Source organism: Carcharhinus amblyrhynchos, chromosome 9 (assembly GCF_965287045.1).
Source record: "Carcharhinus amblyrhynchos chromosome 9, sCarAmb.v2.hapA, whole genome shotgun sequence".
NCBI classification, from domain to species: Eukaryota; Metazoa; Chordata; class Chondrichthyes; order Carcharhiniformes; family Carcharhinidae; genus Carcharhinus; species Carcharhinus amblyrhynchos.
The window spans coordinates 31351375-31373382 of NC_137332.1; the positions used below are offsets into that span (position 1 = coordinate 31351375).

Sequence of the window (22008 nt, forward strand, 5' to 3'; positions counted from 1 at the left end):
CAATCCCCCCAATCTTGAGGCTGTGCCCTCTAGTCCTGCTATCCTTTCTAAGCAGGAAGAATCTCTCTACCTCTACCCTATTCATCCCCTTCATTATCTTATACGTCTCTATAAGATCCCCCCTCATCCTTCTAAACTCCAACGAGTACAGACCTAGTCTATTTAGCCTCTCTTCACAGTCCAACCCCCCCTGTTAAACTGCGTTTAACAGTTTTGTGTTCAATGAGGTATCAGCCTAGTGAGCCTCCTCTGCACTCCCTCCAAGGCCAATATATCCTTGCGCAAGTACGGCAACCAAAACTGCAGACAGTACTCCAGCTGTGGCCTCACCAGTACCCTGTACAGTTGCAGCAAGACCTTCCTACTTTTATATTCTATCCCCCTCGCTATAAAGGCGAACATTCCATTCGCCTTCTTGATCACCTGCTGCACCTGCAGACTGGGTTTTTGCGACTCGTGCACAAGGACCCCCAGGTCCCTCTGCACCGTAGCATGCTGCAGATTTTTGCCTTTTAAATAATAATCCCTCCTACTATTATTTCTGCCAAAGTGGATAACCTCACACTTGCTAACTCTAATTGGGGCAAGGATGGGCTTCCCGTTCAAGGCCTTGCATATAATTGCTGCAAGATCAGAGTGGCCGAGAATTTGGAGGGAATCCAATCCCTGCAATTTCATTCTTCCTGTTTAAAAACCTACTGGCGACGGGGCTGAGTCTAAAATTCTGGCCTTAACATGATGATGTATGGTTGGATTTCTTTCTCCAAACACCCATGTTCACTGAGCTTCACTGGTTCCTGGTCAAGCAACACCATGATGTTAAGATCCTCATCCTTGTTTTCAAGTCCCTCCATGGTCTCACCCCTCCCTATTTCTGTAACCCTGTCTAGCTCCACAATTCACCTGCACTCTTCTAAATCTGGCCTCTAGTGCACCTCCGATTTCAATGCCATGCACAAGTTTCGTAAGTTCCAAACTCTGGAATACCCTCTCTAAACCTTTCTGCTTCGCTACCTTGCTTTCCTCCCTTAAGACACTACCACTTAAAAATCTAGCTCTTTGACCAAGCTTTTAATCATCTGATTTAATACCTCCTCATGTAGCTCAGTGTCGTATTTCGTTTTTATTACGCTCCTGTGAAGCCTCTTGGGATGTCTTATTACATTAAAGGCGGTGGATAAATTTAAGTTCTTGTTGTTGATCTAGATATAGGCTTCAATCAATCAATTTACGTTTTATCCACTGAGGAGTATCAGTCATACCGAGTTTGGAGGCATGCGGTTAACAGTTTTGTGTTCAATGAGGCAAGGGGCGTTGTACTTCAGATTGGAACTCTTTTGATCTTAAGCATGTAATTCACCATGGAGCACTTCCCAGAAGCAGACTAAATGATCATCCACTCTGCCCCAAAGATGTAAGGGGGCCCCAATATCAGAATCCGCTCAGAACCAGTTACCTATTTGCTGACCCTTCTATTTTCCACATTGGTCTTAAGCCTGTCAGTGACATTACACATTAAAGCAGAATTAAATAAGCCCACCCTTCATGGAACTGGATTCAGATTACCCAAACTTGTTAGACACAGAAGCCTTACAGGCAAGTGTATTAAAGAAACCAAGGGATAGATGGAGCTACAATAAAGATTGGCTGCGATCCAACTAAATGGCAGAACAAGCTCCAGGTGCAAAACAGCCTATTCCTATTCCTACGCTCCTACCCGATGCAATTGAAAGTTCAATGTTTTACTCGCTGAACCTCCAAGTTCACAGCCTTGCATGTATAAGGCATCTTTTCACATCTTTCAACTCAAAGCACTTAATGCACAAGGAGATTACCCAGACTGTTAAGGGAATAAATGCAAAATACTGCAGAACAAGATTCCCACAAAGAGCAATGAGGGGAAAAAAGTTAGTGTACCCAAAAAAAAGCTTGATTTTCTTTGAATAGTCTTAGGACGTCAAACATCCATGTTGCATTTAAAAAAAAACTCCATTCCCATCAAAGATCATGCATTACTCTCTCAGGACTGCAGTGGAAATGGTATCCTGGAATAAGTCCACGGTGGCACAGTGGTTAGCATTGCAGCCCCTCAGTTCCAGAGACCCGGGTTTGATTCCCAGCTTGAGTTTTCCCTATGTCTGCCAGGGTTTCCTTCGGGTGTTCTGGTTTCTTCCCTCAATCCGAAAGACTTGCTGGTTACGTACCTTGGCCATGCTAAATTCTCCCTCAGTGCATCCAAACAGGCGCCGGAGTACGGCGACTAGAGGATTTTCACAGTAACTTCATTGCAGTATTAATGTAAGCCTACTTGTGACACTAATAAATAAACTTAAAAATTTTTGACTTCTGCCAAATGGAGTGAGCTAAACTGTTCTACTGTAAATATTTAATATAAACAGTCCATTTAAACTGTTCTCATAAAGTCACAATGTAATAGAAAGAATAGCATATTAAAAATGATAGTTTATAGTAAATTAAGTCGAAGTATAATCTCCTAACATCGCTCATACTTTTCAAATATTTTGTTTCATATATGACATTGGGTATTTTACCTTTAGTCTCTCTATCTTTCCCTTTCACAGATATCTGGGGCCTCTAATGTATATCTGAAAAGATTCCAAGTTTCTCTTGCCCTTTGTACACTCAATGTTTCACTGAACAATTCAGTACTGGCTCCACATTAGCTCATTCTGACTTCCATGCTTCAAAATCACCCACCAAAATCCAAACAACAAAAGATGGCGTGACACTGTCAAGATTTGAATTTTAGAACTTTATACCTACTTTAAAAGGACCTGGACTTTGCAATGATACATGTGTGCCCCACTCAATCTACACAGCCTGGTTATCTCATCCAGCAGTGTAAGCAAGAACCAATCCAGGCTCAACATGGGAGACTGAGTCTGCCGGTTATTTGTTACAACATTGTAAATGAATCATGGAAATTCTCCACGTATGCTATTTGAAAAAAATCAGAAAGGTATTTTAATTTACAATTTCATTAGAAATGAAAATGATAAGAAATCTTTCCATGAAGGTTACAACACCAAAAGCTCCCCCTCTCCCTCCATCATACCTCCACACCAACAAACCTGCATCTTGGGAAACTCAAATCCTAAGACCTTCAACCAGAGGCTTCTAAACAATTCCAATAGATTATGGTGTTACATAGAAAACACACAGAAACCACTTGACATTATTTATGTATTCTACACTTTCAATATTAACCACACACAGTGAAATAACCAAACGAAGCAAAGCTAAAATTATGTTCAGTCTATGTTTCAATTTTAAAATTGAAATGTTAATAAAACGTAGATCTCCTCAAACCTAGACAGTTAAAATAATTGATATTCTGTATTCAGGAGTTAATATTCAGCTTGTAAACTCTAAGTCACTGCTCTATTTTGTGGGGCTTCAGCAAGTTTTTCCATTTTATTCTGAACATCTGAAATGTGAAGCAATTTCTTTAGAAACTTCAATCATCTTCAAATCTGCACAACAGAGTAGCGCTATTTCAAAAAGCCCAGCAGAGGTCTGTACAACATTCTTGCCCAACCTCTCTCTCTCTCTCTCTCTGAAGTTGTCCGGACAGTTTTCCTTACCTCGCGTTATCACTTGCTTTAAACAGACTTGGCAGGCAATCTAATCCTCCCTGAAAAGGTCAGTGCCATTTTAACTGCCTTTCAATCACATTATGCATGGTGCAGCACGCGTTCCCTGCGATGCCTCCAGCTCTTGTCTAGACTGGATCAATACCTGAGCGATATCACTAGAGGAATGACACATGATGCCAATCGACCCGAAATCCCTAAATGGAACTGAACAGAAGGGAACAACTGGCCGCCTCTGACCTATCGCTACCTAATCTACTTAGTCCCATCTGCTCAGGCCGAAATAACAACCGAAGATTTCCTCAGTCACTGGTTTCCAGCGAGTGGGGACTTGCTCAGGCAGAACAACCACCCCCTCCCCTCAGCTTTGAAGTCACATTACAAAGCAGGTATGAAAGCACAGTTTCAAACATTTTCTGATGCCATCATTACTTTCTTATCTCCTTGCTCATTCCACAGTTACTACAGTTTCATCTGCAGCATGTCAATAGTCTGATATCTGTGAACAGCTCAGTTAGTTACTGTTCAAAGTCACTTTCCTTAAACTGCAGTGAATCATTTAAAGATGATAGTCCAGGTTTAGGCTGAACCAATTCGATTTTTAGGTTAATAGATTTATTTATTTTTTCTGAAGTGCATGATACACCAAATAAAAACAGCTTTTTTGACAAGTCTTTGTAAATGAGGGCAAAAATTTGAGATTTCACTTCTGTCATAAGGCATTGACATTTATCAAGCATCTTGATGGTCTCAAAACTACATTTTTATTAAAATATTCAAAAAGGAAATGATGGAGCGGAAAAGAACCAGTTTGTAACTGAAAAACATGCTACATCACACCATCTCGCTTACTTCCTCCCATGCTGCTTTTAGTCAAAATCTGTTCAGCTTCTCATCTGAAGAATGACCACTTTGCTGAAGAATTTTAACAGCAGCTGGTGGAACTAGGTCTCTAGAAGGCAGTTAATGCCTTAAATAAAAATGAAGAGAAAAGAAGTCTGTGAATTCAGTTCCAAACTAAATTAAAATTCGGAAGAGCCAGCTCAAAAGCATTTTTCTTCCAATCACAAACTGAAAGATTTTGCTCACTACTTGAAACAGAATGAACTACACAAAGCAACACAGGGCTGTTGCCGTTGGAACTATGCAGTCAAACGTAAAAAGCATGCTGAGTTGTGACCAAAATCCTGACAAATGTTTGCCAAAAACCTCCACCCTTGCTTGCAGCTGGGATTCTCTAGTGCCGCTAAAAGTGAATGGAGTTGTGGCTGAAATGCCAAAATTCTCTTGTTTTCACTCACAGTGGGGCAGGCGTGGACAAGATTGGAGAATTCTGCCCATTTTCTGTAAAACTCCCTCACTTCTGTCACTCCTCAAAGGGACAGCTCACACTAAAGTGAACTGCAGTCACAAATGTAAAATGCCAAACGTAGCAGACAGAGACAACAACGGAACCAACCATATAAGGCTACATAACCCTTTCTTGCAACAGTGCTTGATTTTTGTAGCTCCTCAAACAGATTCCAAAACAAAGTCAATATATTCAAAAGAATTAAAATATTCTAGTTTCACATTTATTACACTGCTCAAAAGAGACCAATATGTTTTAACAACACGGAACACCATGAAGTAGTTCCTTGAAAATTTTGTTAAATGAATATTCTCTCCCTTTCAAGCTAGTTCGAAAAACAGACATGTTCTTCAACTGACATGACAGACCCAGCTGTGAAGCACAGCTGACACAAACTCTGAAGCTTTCATTAGAAAAACGGTACAAATTGATCACAGCCCTTGTACCTGCAATCCCCCCGGCTGCTCCCACTAGACATAGCTTTTTCAATATTTTATAAGTTCTGAAATGAGACACTGTGCTCCTTGCCCTACCTCATTTAGGTAAAACAAGGGAGATAACGGGGAATTTTGTTTGACAAGCTCTCATTTCTCAGCTCTTCTGCCCTCTGTGAGCTAGAAGCAAAGCCTTGCTAAAATTACATTCCCTAGGACTGGTCAAGTAAAGGTCAAATATTAGCAATGAGCAAATGGCTCAGATTTGACAGGTTTCCTTAAAGGGAATTTACCACCAGATTTTTAGTCTTTCACAGATTTCTACAGGCTAAAACCTCCCAGTTTTGCAGTATCTACACAAGATATTTATAAGTGTTTTTGTAAGTCCAATTTACCTTAAGGAAAAATATAAATGCACAATACAAACAAGCAATATATTTCTTAAATGTAGGGACATAATTACATGCCACCATAGGTTCACTGACTCACACAGCTACCGTGATTACACTTCCTGCTCCAGAAGGGATTCTATTACATTCTGCCAGTATCTCCGTCACAGCTGTTCTGACAATGCCACTTTCTATTCCAAAACTTTCAAAAGGACTTCCTTTTTCTTCAACCAAGGATTCCTCTGTCACATAATTGATCTAGACCATTTCCTACCCTTCTGCTATTGCCATCATGAAACAGTTCCCCAGCCTCATGAAACGGTTGTCCTCCCAATGCATCCTTCCCTCCCCTTCTAGTATTCCAAAGGGACTGTTCGTTTTCTGACATCCTAGTTCACACCTCAATCACCCAAAACAATCCTTACCCTTCCCAAACACCTTCTCCTGCAAGCACAGCAGATACCTCCTCCCTTTCCATCATCCAAGACCCCCAAAATCTTTCCAGCTGAAACAACCATTTAAGTGTACTTCTTTCAACATAGCATACTGTATTCACTGCTCACCACACACTTCTCTAGACTGGAAAGATCAATTGCAGTTTGGGTGACCGTTTTGTGAATAAGTCCATTCACTCTGCAAGCTTGGCTCTTAACTTTTGGTCACTTGTCATTTTAGTTCTTCACTCTACTTAGTGATCTTGGTTTGTTGGTATTTCTTTTCTCTGGGCCCTCTTCTTGGCCAGTTGAGCATTTTGTTTTTGCTCACCCCTCATCATCAAATCATAATGATTCTAAAAGAGGCCATTCAGCCCATTAAGTCCATTCTGGCTCTTTGTAGTGCAATCTAGTCAGTCCCATTCCCCCATTCTATCGCTGTAGTCGTGAAAGTTTATTTCCCTCAAGCGTCCATCCAATTTCCTTTTGGAGTCAAGCACTGTCTCCACTTCCCCTAACCACGTGAGCAGCAAATACCATTAGCATGATTTGTTTCGAAAGAAGGTGCCATTTACACAAAGTTGTGATAGCAAAAAAGCTCAAGTACTCTCTGTCCATTCTCGTTCATCTTTCCCAGGCCATGATGTCCAAGGCAGAAGGGCCATGTCCGTTCTTGCATTTAAATCTCCCAGTAGGTAAAGATTTTCTGACTTGGGGATTCTGCTTATAGAGTGTAAAACTCCTCACAGAACTGATCTTTTACCTCTAGTGGGCACAGCACCAGGGTATAAATACTCATGAGTTAACTGGTCCTGTGCTTGAGACAGATGGAAAGGACACATTGTGAACCTCTCTTTTGGGTGGGGGGGGTACTTTCTAATAACAAACTAGCACAGCAATAGAATGTGTCAAAATGTAATACTACAGATAGTAGAACTCTGAAATGAAATAAAAATGAATGCCTGTTTGCTCTTGGCTTCCTACACATCCAATAAAGCTCAACTTAAGCTCAAATCAGAGCACCTCACGTTCTGATTAGGCTTTCTGGACTTAACACTGAGTTAACAAATTCAAGCCATGAACTTTGTCCTCCATTTTGATTTTATTTTTTGACCCAAAGGCCAGCCTTATCTTGTTCTCATGCTTTTACTTTCAGACAGTGCTGACCCTTTCCCTGCTTTTAACACATTCTACTAATTTGCTTTTAAACAGTGCCACCACCGCCCCCCCCGCCCCCCTTATTCTGTTAAATTTGATTTTCCGGGATATGCACATCATTGGTTAGGCCAACATTCATTGTCATAGAATCCCTACAGTGCAGAAGGCCATTTAGCGCATCCAGACTACACGACTCTCCGACAGAGCATCTTACCCAAGGCCTATCCTGGTAACCTCACATATTTACCCCACTAATCTCCTAACCTAGACATCTTTGGACTGTGGCGAGAAACTGGAGCACCTGGAGGAATCCCACACTGATATGGGGAGAATGTTCAAACTCCACAGTCACCCAAGGCTGAAAAAATTGAACCTGAGTCCATGGCGCTTTGAGGCAGCAGCGCTAACCATTGTGCCACTGTCCATCCTTAATTACCCTTGAGAAGGTGGTGGTGAGCTGCATTCTTGAACTCCTGCAGTCCCTGTGGTGCAGGTACACCCACAGTGCTGTTAGAGAGCAATTTTGACCCAGCGACAGTGAAGCAACGGCGATATACTTACAAGACTGGATGATAAGTGGTTTGGAATAGAACTTCCAGGTCATGGTGTTCCCAGGTATCTACTGTCTTGGCCCTTCTAAATGGTAGTGGTCATAGACGATCTGGAGGAGGGGACCGAATGTAGGGTAACAAAGTTTGCAGATGACACAGAAATGAGTGGGAAGGTAAATTGCGTGGAGGACGCGAAAAGTCTGCAGAGATTTGGATAGGCTAAGTGAGTGGGCGAGGATCTGGCAAATGGAGTATAATGTTGGCACTTTGGAAGGAATAATAGTAAAATGGACTATTATTTGCACGGCGAAAAATTACAACATGCTACTGTGCAGAGGGACCTGGGGGTCCTTGTGCATGAATCACAAAAACACAGTTTGCAGATGCAGCAGATGATCAAGAAGGCAAATGGAATGTTGGCCTTTATCGTGAGGGGGATGGAGTATAAAAGCAGGGAGGTCTTGCTGCAATTGTACAAGGTACTGGTGAGGCCGCAACTAAAGTACTGCATGCAATTTTGGTCCCCTTATTTGCGAAAGGATATACTGGCTTTGGAGGGAGTGCAGAGAAGATTCACCAGGTTGATTCCGGAGATGAGGGGGTTAGCTTATGAGGAGAGATTGAGTAGATTGGGCCTGTACTCGTTGGAGTTTAGAAGGCTGAGGGGAGATCTTATAGAGACATATAAGATAATGAAGGGGCTAGACAGGGTAGAAGCAGAGAGATTATTTCCACTTAGAAAGGAAACGAGAACTAGGGGGCACAGCCTCAAAATAAAGGGAGTCAATTTAGAACAGAGTTGAGGAGGAACTTCTTCTCCCAGAGGGTAGTGAATCTTTGGAATTCTCTGCCCATTGAAGCAGTGGAGACTACCTCGTTAAATGTGTTTAAGTCACAGGTTGATAGACTTCTGACCAATAACGGAATTAAGGGTTATGGGGAGCAGGCGGGTAAGTGGAACTGAACCACTATCAGATCAACCATGATCTTATTGAATGGCGGAGCAGGCTCAAGATGCTAGCTGGCCTACTCCTGCTCTTATTTCTTACATTCTTATGTTTGGAAGGTGCTGTCTGAGGAGCCTTGAAGAGTTCCTTTATTCTGCTATTACCTCCTATTCTGGACCAAAGCTTTAGATTTTAATTCTATCATTTCCCCTTCTTTTGTCTTGTGTTCCAAGACACCTTGGTTATTTAAATCCCCTCGCCTTCTAACCTGACCTTCTATTTTGTTCCATCTGCCCCACCTCCCTTTCCAATAGCATAAAACCCTTCACATTTCTACCTTCTTTTCAGTTCCAAAATGTTAACTCTGTTTCTCTCTCCACAAATACTGCCAGACTTGGAGTTTCTCCAGTATGTTTAGTTTTTACTCACCTTGCTATTCGGCACTCTACAGGCCTCAGGATTCATCGCCTAATTCAAATCTAGCCTCCTTTTTGGATCACAGCTGTTGATAATGATTCTGCTGCTCCCAGTCAGGCAGTCCGAGACTCCCACCACCTTCTGGGTGAAAATAATTTCCCTCAAATCCCCCCGAACCTCTTGCCCCTCACCTTAAAGTATGCCCCTCTTCTTAAAGTATGCCCCTCTTAATTGACCCTTCAGCTAAGGGGACCAGCTGCTTCCTATCCACCCCTCCTTGTGCCTCTTGTATGCCTCAATCAAGTCCTTCCCTCAACCTTCTCTGCTCTAAAGAAAACAACCCAAGCATATTCAGTCTCACTTCATAGCTCAAATGCTCCAACCCAGGCAACATCCTGGTGAATTTTCTCTGCGCCCTCTCCAATGCAATGACATCCTTCATATAGTGAGACGATCAGCGCTACACCCAGTACTCCAGCTGTGCTCTAACCAAAATTTTGAACAACTTGAACATAACCTCCTTGCTCTTATAACCTATGCCATGACTACTAAAGACAAGTGTCCCATATGCCTTCTTAACTACCCTATTTATGTGCCTTGCTGCCTTCATGGATCTGCAGACAAGCACTTCCAAATCCCTTTGTTCCTCTGAGTCTCCTAGTGCCTTGCCATTCATTGAGTACTCCCTTTTCTTGTTACTCCTCCAAAGTGCATCAGCTCACACTTTTCAGCAATAAACTCCATCTGCCACTGATCGCCCATTTGACCAACCCCAAAGATGTGCTGATTAGTTGGCCATGGTATATTGTCCCTTAGTATTAGTGTTCCATGGTGGATAGGTTAGAGGAATTAATGAGGTAAATTTTGGGGTTATCAGGATAGGGCCTGGGTAAGGTGCTCTGTTGGAGTGTCGATGCAGACTCAATGGGTCCAATGGTTCCCTTCTGCACTGTAGAGATGCTAAAACACTTAGAATCACCCCCACCAGCACTAATCTCAGCAGTACACCACTGGACACCAACCTTCAGTTGCACAAAATCCTTCTACCAACATCCTCTCTCTGACCACTAAGCCAGTTTTGGATTGATCATGCCAATTTACCCTAGATCCAATGCACTTACACCTTTTTTTTATCAGTCTCCCATGTAGGACTTTGTTAAAGGATTTGCTGAAATCCATAAAAACATCAACTGCACGACTCTCACCTATAGACCTAGTCACCTCCTTGAAAAATTCAAATTTGTTTGGCGAGACCTCCCTCTGATAAAGCCACACTGACTATCCCTGACAAACCTTGTCTTTCCAAGTGGAGATTAATTATCCCCTTCAGAATTTTTTCTAATAGTTTCCCTACCACTAATGTGAGATTCACTGGTCTGTATTTCTTTGGTTTATCTCTACCACCCTTCTTGAAAAGAGGAGCCACATTAACTGTCCTCCAATCCTCTGGCACCTCCACTGTGGCCACAGAGGAATTAAAAATTTAGGTCAAGGCCCCTGTAATTTCTTCTCTTGGCACCCACAGCAGACTGGGATATAACTCACCCAGACCTGGGAACTTGTCCACTTTCAAGCACGCCAAAACTTCCAATACCTCCTCACTCACTATGTCAAACTGTTAAAGAACCTCAAAGCCCCTCCCCCTGAATTCTGTACCTACATCCCCCTTCTCCCATGTGAAAACAGATGTTAAGTACTTGTTTAACACCCTAACAATATCCTCTGGCTCCATGCACAGATTGCCCCCTTGGTCCCAAGTGAGCCCTACTCTTAACTCTGGTTACCCTCTTCCCCTTACCGTTGTTTAAAAAGGGTAGGAGGGATAACCCGGGTAACTATAGGCCGGTGAGTTTAATGTCAGTGGTAGGCAAGTTGATGGAGAGGATTCTTAGGGATAGGATGTATGAGCACTTAGAGCGTTGCAATCTGATTAAGGATACGCAGCATGGCTTTGTAAAGGGGAAGTCTTGCCTTACGAATCTGGTAGAATTTTTTGAAGAGGTGACAAAAACGGTTGACGAAGGACGAGCCGTTGATGTCGTCTACATGGATTTCAGTAAGGCATTTCACAAAGTCCCTCATGGTAGGTTGGTAGAGAAGATTAAAGCTCATGGGATACGTGGTCAGGTATCTAGATGGGTAGAGAACTGGCTTGCAAAGAGGAGTCAGAGAGTAGTAGTGGAGGGGTCCTTTTCTAGCTGGAGGTCTGTCACTAGTGGTGTGCTGCAGGGCTCGGTACTGGGACCTCTTCTCTTTGTAGTGTATATAAATGATTTGGAAGAGGGAGTAGGTGGTGTGATCAGCAAATTTGCTGATGACACCAAGATGGCTGGATTGGCGGGCAGTGAGGAGCAGTGTCTGGCAATACAACGGGATATTGATAGGCTAGTATATTGGGCAGATACATGGCAAATGGAGTTAATCCGGATAAATGTAAGGTGATGCATTTTGGCCGGAATAACGTAGGGGGGAGTTGTATGATAAAGGGTAAGCCCTGTAGGAGTACAGAATCGCAGCGAGACCTGGGGGTGCAAGTGCACAAGTCTTTGAAGGTGGCAGTGCAAGTGGAGAGTGTGGTGAAGAAAGCCTATGGTGTGTTAGCCTTCATAGGAAGGGGTATAGAATATAAGAGCTGGAGACTAATGTTGCAGTTGTACAGAATGTTGGTTATGCCGCATCCAGTTCTGGTCGCCTTACTACCGGAAGGACGTGGAGACTCTGGAGAGAGTGCAGAGGAGGTTTACCAGGATGTTGCCTGGTATGGAAGGACTGGGATATGAGGAGAGATTGAATAAATTGGGGCTCTTTTCCCTTGAAAGACGGCGACTGAGGGGGGATCTAATAGAGGTATATAAGATTATGAAGGGTATAGATAAACAGATGTAAGCTATTTCCTATGTTAGAGACACACAGGACAAGGGGCCATGGACTTAAGGTGAGGGGGGAGGGGTATAACACAGATATTAGAGGGAGGTTTTTCACACAAAGGGTAGTGGGGGTATGGAATGCTCTGCCAAGTAAGGTGGTGGAGGCAAACACGCTAGAGTTGTTTAAGAGTAACTTAGACAGGCACATGAGTGGGTTGGAGATGGGTAGATATAGGAGATTGTTTAAATAATCATTGGGGTGTCCCTGGTAAGGTAAATGGATATGGTACAATAATAATGTTTTTTTTCCTCTTTTTCATTCACAGGTTTTAAGTCGGTCCGCCTTGTGTCCAACGAGGGGCATACACGCGATGGGTCGTACTTGGGCTGCTCTAGGTTGTTCGAGATTGGCCTAGTGCTTCAAGTCGTTAGTGTGTGCTTAAACTGGACCAGATACTGGGCAAGACGACAGATCAGTGACTATCACTGATTGCTGTGCAGACACATGGATTTGGGCCGGTGTCTGTGGGAGTTTGCGCATTCTCCCGGTGCTCCGGTTTCCTCCCACACCCCAAAGATGTGCTATTAGGCGCATTGGCAGTAATAAATTGTCCCTAAATTAGTTTCCCTCAATGTGGATGGCCATAAAACATTAGATAAGGGTCATGGGTGGAGGGGGGACTGGTGGTGTTAAGATGGCGGCATAGGCTCGTTGGGCCAAAGGGCCTGTTTTCCGGGCTGTTTTTGTTCTTTGTTCTTAACATACTTATAGAATATCTTGGGATTCTCCCTAATCCTGCCCAGCTGTGGATTTTCATGCTTCCTCTTTACTTTAATTGTTTTCTCAAGTTCTCCCCTGCATTTCCACTACGGCGTCCACTGATTAGTGCCCTATTCACCTGCTAAACACTTCTCTTTACATTTTTATCGAGTTCTGATGCTTCATCCTAAAGGAATCATGTAGGGCCTGTTCTTCCCCCTTTCCTTTTTGAAGTCACTGCCACAACCCCACCCACCACTCTCCCTCCCTCCCTCACAACTCTGTAGATCTTCCCAGAAGCAGCTGATCCCAGTCTACTTTGACCATATTCTGCTTTATTGTAAAAAAAAAACTGCCTTCCCCAAATCCAAACCCATTGTTCGCAGACCATCTTACTCTTCTTTCATAATAAACTTAAATTGTACTATGTTGAGGCCACGATCACTAAAATGACTCTTCCACTGCTACATTGAATGCCTGTCTGGCTTTGTTCCCCAGAATTAGATCCAGCACTGTCCCTTGTTGGACCTTCTACCATATTGACATAAAAAACTCTCCTAAATACATTTCAAGAAATCCGCCCCCCTCCAAACTTTTCACTATGACTATCTCAATTAATATTGGGAAAGTCGAAATCCCCTAATAATAATTACCCTATTATTCTTTCACACTTCAGAGAACTGTCTACATATCTGCTTCTCAATTGCCCGGTAACTGTTTGGGGACCTACATTACATACCCAGAAATTTGACTGTCCCCTTTTTATTCCTAAATTCTACTCACAAAACCTCATTTGAAGGTCCTTCCAAGATATTGTCCCTTTTCATGGCAGTAACTGACTCCTCAATTAATAACGCAACACCGCCTCCTCTTTTACATCCTTCCCTATCTTGCCTGAAGATCCTCTACTCCCAAACATTGAATTGCCAGTCTTCCTCTCCAGCCGTGTCTCTGTGGTGACGCCAATATCACAATTACACATGCCAATCCACACCAGAACGCGTTTCTTTCATTCTTCACCACCACCATATCTTCACCCTGCCCCTCCACAATGTACAAATTGACAAATAATTCATACCAAGGATTTGATTTTAAAGATGTGGGGAAAATTGCTTCTGCAAGAATAAGATTAAAAATTAACACTAGGCAGGTACAAAGCTTGCTAATATTGCATACCTCGAAAGCCACCTTCTAATAAGGTTGTAGCTCGTATTCTCTTCTGCCCACACCATTCATATTCTTCAAATCTGTTCCCACTTGCACCCTCATTTTCTATGTCCACTGACTCGTCATCATTCGTGTAAGAGCCATCTCTCTGTGGATTAAAATAAACTGTTTTAGTAATGAATGTTTTAATCAACCACATTTAAGTTCCATGTGTTAACATCTTTTCAGTATCCTTTTTATTTAAGAGTAACTCCTGCAAGAGAAAAGTGTCTCTTTCTACCCAGTTAGCCCGATGAAATTACTCAACCAAAATATTTCAAAAACAGGAGTGACGCAGTGAGAATACATAAGAATCACTATGGTGCAGGAGGAGGCCATTTGACCCATCATGTAGTTGTTTTTCAAACAAGAAAAACTTATGTTGCAAATCCTTTCATTCAGGTAAAGATTATCTTTTATCCTCAGCAACTTGTCTCAAACTTATTCTCTTCCTGGTTTTTTCTGAAACAAATTAAGATCTGTTCAATATGTACTTACTCAACTTGAAATGCTATATTCTTCTTGAGCAACGTTTCCCCAAATGAACTTTTTCTGACCAACTGCACACTCTAGCCATTTTTTTTTAACAAATGTAATAGTTACTTTAGGAATATAGACAAGGTTGATACTTACAATGCTATTCCAAAGGAGTACGGCATTTTAGCATGGCAGCAAATGAGCCCAATATGCAAAATATAGCCAAAAGATTCTTTTGCAGTTTCCTGCTTTTTCAAAACTAAAACTCATTTCTCATCCACTTTTTGTTACATACCCTTTGTATTTTTTTTAACCCCAATTCCTCTAGGAAGTTCAAACACCGATTTATACTCTTAGCAGTAACAAAACATATTAGAGATTTGTATGCCTTGAAGGGCAATATTGTAGATTATCTATATACACAGCTTCCATGTTTTTGCATTTAATTTGAAAAATAAGTATTTTTATTAAAGGCAGGAGATAGTAATGTAGGACTGCATACATAGTGCAAATTCACTGAAATTTGTGATAATTTTAAAATAGAGTTCTAACTAAAACTAATGATACTAAATTAGCTATAAGTTAATGCAAAGAAAGCCAACAACGGCACCTGACTTCAACAGACTGATTCAACTAATGTGTAGTTTGGCAATATTATATTACATTCTAGATGATGCAATACAGCAGAAGTTGTTGCGTGAGAACGTTATTCATTTTCCTATTTGTAATTGTGAATATTTATACCTTTACAATATATCTCGATACTTTTTAATCAACATATTTTTATGTACTAAGTAAATTGAACAGTAGTTTTTTTTCAAAACACAAAGGTTATTATCAAATGGCACTGCCGGACACAGGCTGCAACGTTGTGCATTGCAGCAGAAGAGAAGCATAAATTACCCATGAATCTGCCTTTGATTCTCCTTAAAATTTTGAAATAATTAGGGTCTAATTTTACTTGCTGACTGCTGTACAGTTGAGAACAGATATTCCAAATATGTTGCAAGGAAAAATGGCAAAACTCTGACATCATTTTAAACCAATTTCTGACAAGTGAAATAATGGATAACCGTGCTGATTCCAATGAAAGTAATGATATTTTTTGGTCTGAAGATGTACAGAGGTCATATGTAGGATATTTTGCTCTACAATTCAATGCCTGTTGCATTTTATTACCTTTACAGCAATTAATTAGCCACATGGGCATGACTAGGACTACATCTCTTGTTCCATTTGAACTACGAATATTGGTCAAGCAATTTTCTAGCACAGATTAGAAAGGACTTTCAGGAAATGGCAGAGAAATTAATTGAGTTCTCCACATCAGTGTTATTCTGAAAGATGTTCAATTAATAGCAATAACTTGCGATGTCATCGATAAGATTATTAATAACGAAAAGCATCGAGATACCATGTTTGACACAATAAGGAACTAGAGTCCTTAATCAAGTTTGATAAGTGAGCCCCTTCTATCTTTAATAGCTCACACGAATCTAGGGCTATTTCGTCAAATTGAAAGGATGCTAATCTGTGCCCAATTTTTCAAAAGGTTGATAAGGCAGAGCCAATTAACTATTGGTCTGCCTTCAATAATTGGCAAGAGGTCAAAAGTATTGCAAGAAACAGCTATTTAGATATCTTTTTATTCATTCATGGGATGCTGGTGTCTATGGCTGAAGCAGCATCTTGCCTGTCCATAATTGTCCTTGAGAAGGAGGTGGTGAGCTGCCTTCTTGAACCTCTGCAGTCCATGTAGGTACATCCAGTGCTGTTAGGCAAGGATTTCCAGGAATTTGACAGAGCGACAGTGAAGAAACAGCAATATTGTTACAACATAGGGTGGCATGTGGCTTGGAGGGGAGCTTGGAAGTGGTTGTGTTCCCATGTATCTGCTGCGCTTGCCCTTCTAAATGGTAGTGGTCACAGGTTTAGAAGATGCTGTTAAAGGAGCGTCGTTGCAGTGCATTGTATAGATGGAACACACTTCTACCAACTTAATTCATTGTTGAGGGGATTAATATTGAAGGTGGTGGATGGAGTGCAAATCAAGTGGGTTGCTTTGTCCTGGATTGTCAAGCTTCTTCAGTGTTGTTGGAGCTGCACTCATTCAGGAAAGGAGATATTCCTGACTTGTGCCTTGTAGATAGTGGATAGGCTTTGAGGTGTCAGGGGTGATAGTGAGACATCATTAGAGACATTCAACATGATTGCTGAGAAAATAAGTTGTGATTAATAACTTAATAAAATATTTTAAAGAAGTTACTTAGTTAGTGAATCAGGGAAATGCAGTACACATCACTTACAGTGATGAGTTGAGATAATGCACTGGACTAGTAATCCAGAGACTCAGATAATGCTCTTGAATCTCACCATGGCAGATGGTGAAACTTGAATTCCATAACAAATCTTGAATTAAAAGGCTAATCATGATGCAGAAACCATTGTTGATGCCGTAAAAATCCATCTGACTCATTAATGTTCTTTAGGGAAGGAAATTTGCCATCCTTACCTATTCTAGCCTACATGTGGCTCCAGGTCTGCAGCAATGTGGCATGAAATGGCTTTGACAGACAGGATTAAGGTAAATCCAAAGGCATTTTACTCCTATGTCAGGAACAAAAGGGTGGTTCGAGGAAAAATCAGTCCTCTCAGGGACAGAGGAGGGGAACTGTGCTTAGAGTCCGAGGGAATGGGGGAGATCCTGAATGAATACTTTGCGTTGGTATTCACGAAGGTGAGGGGCTTGATGTCCGGTACTGTCTTGGAGGGAGCTGTAGACCAGTTGAAGGAACTATCCATTATGAGGGAGTATGAGTTAGGGCTTTTAGGTAGCATTAAAACTGATAAATCTCCGGGGCCTGATGGCATTTATCCTAGTCTGCTTAGGGAGGCGAGAGATGAAATTGCTGGGCCTCTGACACAAATCTTTGTCTCTTCTTTGGACACAGGTGAGTTCCCAAAGGACTGGAGGATAGTGAACGTGGTACCATTGTTTAAAAAGGGTAGTAGGGATAACCCTGGTAATTATAGGCCAGTGAGTTTGACGTCAGTGGTAGGGAAGTTGTTGGAGAGGATTCTTAAGGATAGGACGTCTGCGCATTTACAGCATTGCGATCTGATTAGGGATACGCAGCATGGCTTTGTTAAGGAGAAGTCTTGCCTTACGAATCTGGTGGAATTTTTTGAGGAGGTGACAAATGGTCGACGAAGGACGAGCCGTTGATGTTGTCTATATGGATTTCAGTAAGGCGTTTGACAAAGTCCCTCGTGGTAGGTTGGTTGAAAAGGTTAAGGCTCATGGAATACAAGGACAGGTATCTAGGTGGATTGATAACTGGCTTGGTAATAGGAGACAGAGAGTAGTAGTGGAAGGGTGTTTTTCTAGCTGGAGGTCTGTCACTAGTGGTGTGCCTCAAGGCTCAGTACTAGGACCTCTTCTATTTGTAATATACATAAATGACTTGGAAGAGGGAGTACATGGTGTGACCAGCAAGTTTGCAGATGACACTAAGATGGCCGGACGGGCAGACACTGAGGAGCAGTGTCAGGCAATACAACAGGATATAGATAGGCTGGTATATTGGGCAGATAAATGGCAGATGGAATTTAATGCTGATAAATGTGAGGTGATGCATCTTGGAGGAAATAATGTAGCGGGGAGTTGTATGATAAAGGGTAGACCTATTAAGAGTATAGAAACGCAGAGGGACCTGGGGGTGCAACTGCACAAGTCTTTGAAGGTGGCAGCAGAGGTGGAGAAGGTTGTGAAGAAAGCTTATGGTATGTTAGCCTTTATAGAGTACAAGAGTTGGAGTCTAATGTTGCAGTTGTATAGAACATTGGTTAGGCCACATTTGGAGTACTGCGTCCAGTTCTGGTCGCCTTACTACCGGAAAGACGTGGAGACCCTGGAGAGAGTGCAGAGGAGGTTTACCAGGCTGCTGCCTGGTATGGAAGGACTGGGTTATGAGGAAAGATTGGGCAAATTGAGGCTGTTTTCCCTAGAAAGATGGAGACTGAGGGGAGGTCTAATAGAGGTATATAAGATCATGAAGGGTATAGATAAACAGTGGTAAGCTTTTTCTTAGATTGGAAATACACATTACGAGGGGCCACGGGCTTAGGGTGAGGGGGGCGAGGTATAATTCGGATGTTAGAGGGAGGTTTTTCATACAGACAGTTGTGGGGGTATGGAATGCTCTGCCAAGGAAGGTGGTGGAGGCAGGCACACTGGAGTTGTTTAAGAGTTACTTAGATAGGCACATGAGCGGGATGGAGATGGAGGGATATGGGAGACCCCAAAGATGTGCTCTTAGGCTGCTTGGTGTAACAAATTGTCCCTAAATTAGTCTCCCCTCAATCTGGTTTCCAATGTGGAATGCCATAAGCATAGACAAGGGTCATGGGTGGAGAGGGGACTCACAATGTTGAAATGGCAGCGTGGGCTCGTTGGGCCGAAGGGCCTGTTTCCCGTGCTGTGTTGTTCGTTGTTCTTTGTTATTCTTAAATGCCCTCTGAAATAGCCTAGAAAGCCACTCACTTCAAGGGAAATTTGAGATGGGCCCAACTAGTGATGCCCACATCCCATGAATTTCTTTTAAAAAAACCTGGACTTTCAGAAAGAATTTGAGAAGCAAACTCACAAGAAGCTCCACGAGTGCACTGACTTAGGAGCGGAACAGTGGCACGCTAGTTAGCATTGCTGTCTCACAGCGCCAGGGACCCAGGTCTGATTCCCGACTTGGGTCACTGTTTGAATGGAGTCTGCACATCCACTCCGTGTCTACATGGATTTCCTTTGGATGCTCTGGTTTCCTCCTACAGTCCGGTTAGGTGCACTGGCCATGGTCTGGATTATGGTCAACTGTACTTTAGCTGGCGGCCTCAGCAGGTGAGCACTGATGGCTTCTCTGTCAGGCCAGCCTTGTCATAGGAATAGAAGTAGGCTATTCAGCCCATTAAATCTGACCTGCCATTCAACAGATCATGGCTGATCACTTACCTCAACACCATTTTCAACCAAAAAGTGCCTATGCTATTCCCATGTCTTTTGATGTCACTGGTCACCAGAAATCTACTGATTTCTGATTTTTGAAACACTCAATGATTGAGTTTCCACAGCCTTCCAGGGTAGAAAATTCCAAAGATTCACCACCCTCTGAGTGAAGAAATTCCTCGTCATCTCAGTTTTAAATGACCTATCCCTTATCCTAAGATTATGTCCCCTTACGTCAACAGCCAGGGCAAACATCTTATCTACATCAACCCTCTCACACCCTACAGGAATTTTAAAGTTTCAATGAGGTCACCCTTCATTTTTTGAAACTCAACAGAATACAGACTCAGCCTCACTAATCTTTCCTCATCAGACAATCCCACCACCCCAGGAGAAAGATGGACGGATAGCAATTTATAAAAAAAAAAATTAGGAATCTTTATGGTTCAGGAGGGCAAAGGTACTCTTCCAAGCCCTAAAATGAAGCCTCCAGCTTCTCTTTCCTCAGACTCCCCTGCGGATGGCAACCAGAAAGTGGTTCCGAAATCATCTCCATCATGTCATTCCTGGCATCATTCCCATGGGTCTTCAACCATGACATTCTGCCGCTAAATCCCTGCTCCTGACCGCCAATTTGGTAGTGAATCTGCTCTGGTTCAGATGTGAACTAGCCATTTAAATCAGCCAGACTACCATGCCCCAGTATTTACCAGGCAATTCAAGGATCTGTTCTGTCCTCAATTTAAAACAGCCTTCATTTTTGACCCTCCTTATCAGTTTATAATGGGATCTACATCAGTTTTGCATTAAAATAATCCTTTAATATTATACGTTTTCTTTCCAATAGAAAATGGCCAATCAACCTAACCCACATATCTTTGGACTGTGGGAGGAAACTGGAGCACCCAGAGGAAATCCACACAGACACAAGGAGAATGTGACCCAAGCCGGGAATCGAATCCAGGTTCCTGGATTATATGAATAATTTGGACTGCACAATGAACGGGATAGCTGACAAGGAATTAAAATGTACTAAACTAGTTCTTATAAAAACTATTAATCCAGGAACCCAAATGATCTTGAAAGAGCAACAAAATTAAGAAAGAACCGCTGGGCCTAATCTCACCACACAGAGTAAATCACAGGATACCCTCTTTTCTAAATACAGGAACATGACTACATAAAACACAATACATCATTTAGCAGCTGAAGTGTAGGCATGTGTTCTTTTAAGGTTACGAAGTCCAGCTGATGTTAATTAAACACAGGGTGAGTTCAATCAAGCATTAACTGCTACCCAAGCTTGAAGTAAGTGCCCAGGTTTTGTTTGCGAGAGTGTCCATTAAGATTCCGTAACGTTTTGATTTGGGTATGTTTCGTTCATGGACAGTAATTTGACACATTGATAATGACTGTTTTTATTTCTTTAAACATTCTTTTGGTATGGCACAGAAATTTTCACTAGACAAGAGTGTGACATCTGAAGCGCAGCGGGTGGATCGAGTACTCAAATATGGAAACATATTAAATGACTAATAGAACTAATGTCATTGCTCACATCAAGTCAAAAGATAGGCTGCTTTACGCCACACAAAATATATCAGGGCCACTGATTTACGATCAGATAAATGAAAGTGTTTTTATGGCATACTCTTCTGGTAGTTTAAGCAATCTTTTCTGCCTCAAATTATGTTCATATTTTCATGGAATCTGTCAATAAGCAAACTTGATTATGTATTTTTCGTGATGTGCTCAGTTTTGTGACTTGCCTTATTTTGAATCCCAGGATACACATGAAGATGATAGGGGCAGTGTTTATGTTGCAGATAGATGGGACGTAACATATTGGTATGAGTAGACATATGGCTTGGTGTTGTAAAGACAAAAGTCTTACGTTCTAATAGTAGTTGGGAGTCTGGTTAGATGAAAGGAGTAAAACAGAGTTCCACCGTGGCCATTGTTGAAAGAAAGGAATTCTATAGGATCTTCAAGTAAAGTGATCGTCACACTGGGAGTGTGAAAATAATGTGCAAACATAGCTAATTTGTGACAATGGCAGCAGTATGCTCTTGGGTATACTGGGAAGTGTGTCCCAGTAAGTGAGAGTAGTGAGGTGTGGAAGGTCATGGTGTCTAAGAGCATTCAACAGAGTATGTCATTATGACATGTTTTATGATGGTGTTTGTACTGGTGAAGGGCCAGCAGTGCTCAGAACGGAGAAAGGAGTAAGTAGAGGTTTGTGCCATGAAAGGCAAGAGATAGGAGAAAGAAAGCAAAGACAAGAGCATCTGGAAACGATGCGCTAACAAAATAGAAGTGATCAGGGGAAGCAGGGTGTAAGTGGCACAAGTGATTGTTTATCAGTGACAGAAGATCATGTTGGGTAGAGGGAAAAGTGGAGCCA

The 22008-nt window shown here is 42.1% G+C and overlaps 1 protein-coding gene across 2 annotated transcripts in view; it reads right to left on the minus strand.

Annotated features, from left to right (window-relative positions):
* The window catches only part of rnf220a (ring finger protein 220a), a 470498-nt gene that overhangs the window by 86660 nt on the left and 361830 nt on the right, over positions 1 to 22008 (minus strand). For both annotated transcript variants that reach the window (XM_080195392.1, XM_080195391.1), the window contains one exon: positions 14099 to 14237. In XM_080195392.1, coding sequence (XP_080051518.1) covers positions 14099 to 14237 — 139 coding nt within the window. The remainder of the gene's footprint in view (positions 1 to 14098; positions 14238 to 22008) is intronic.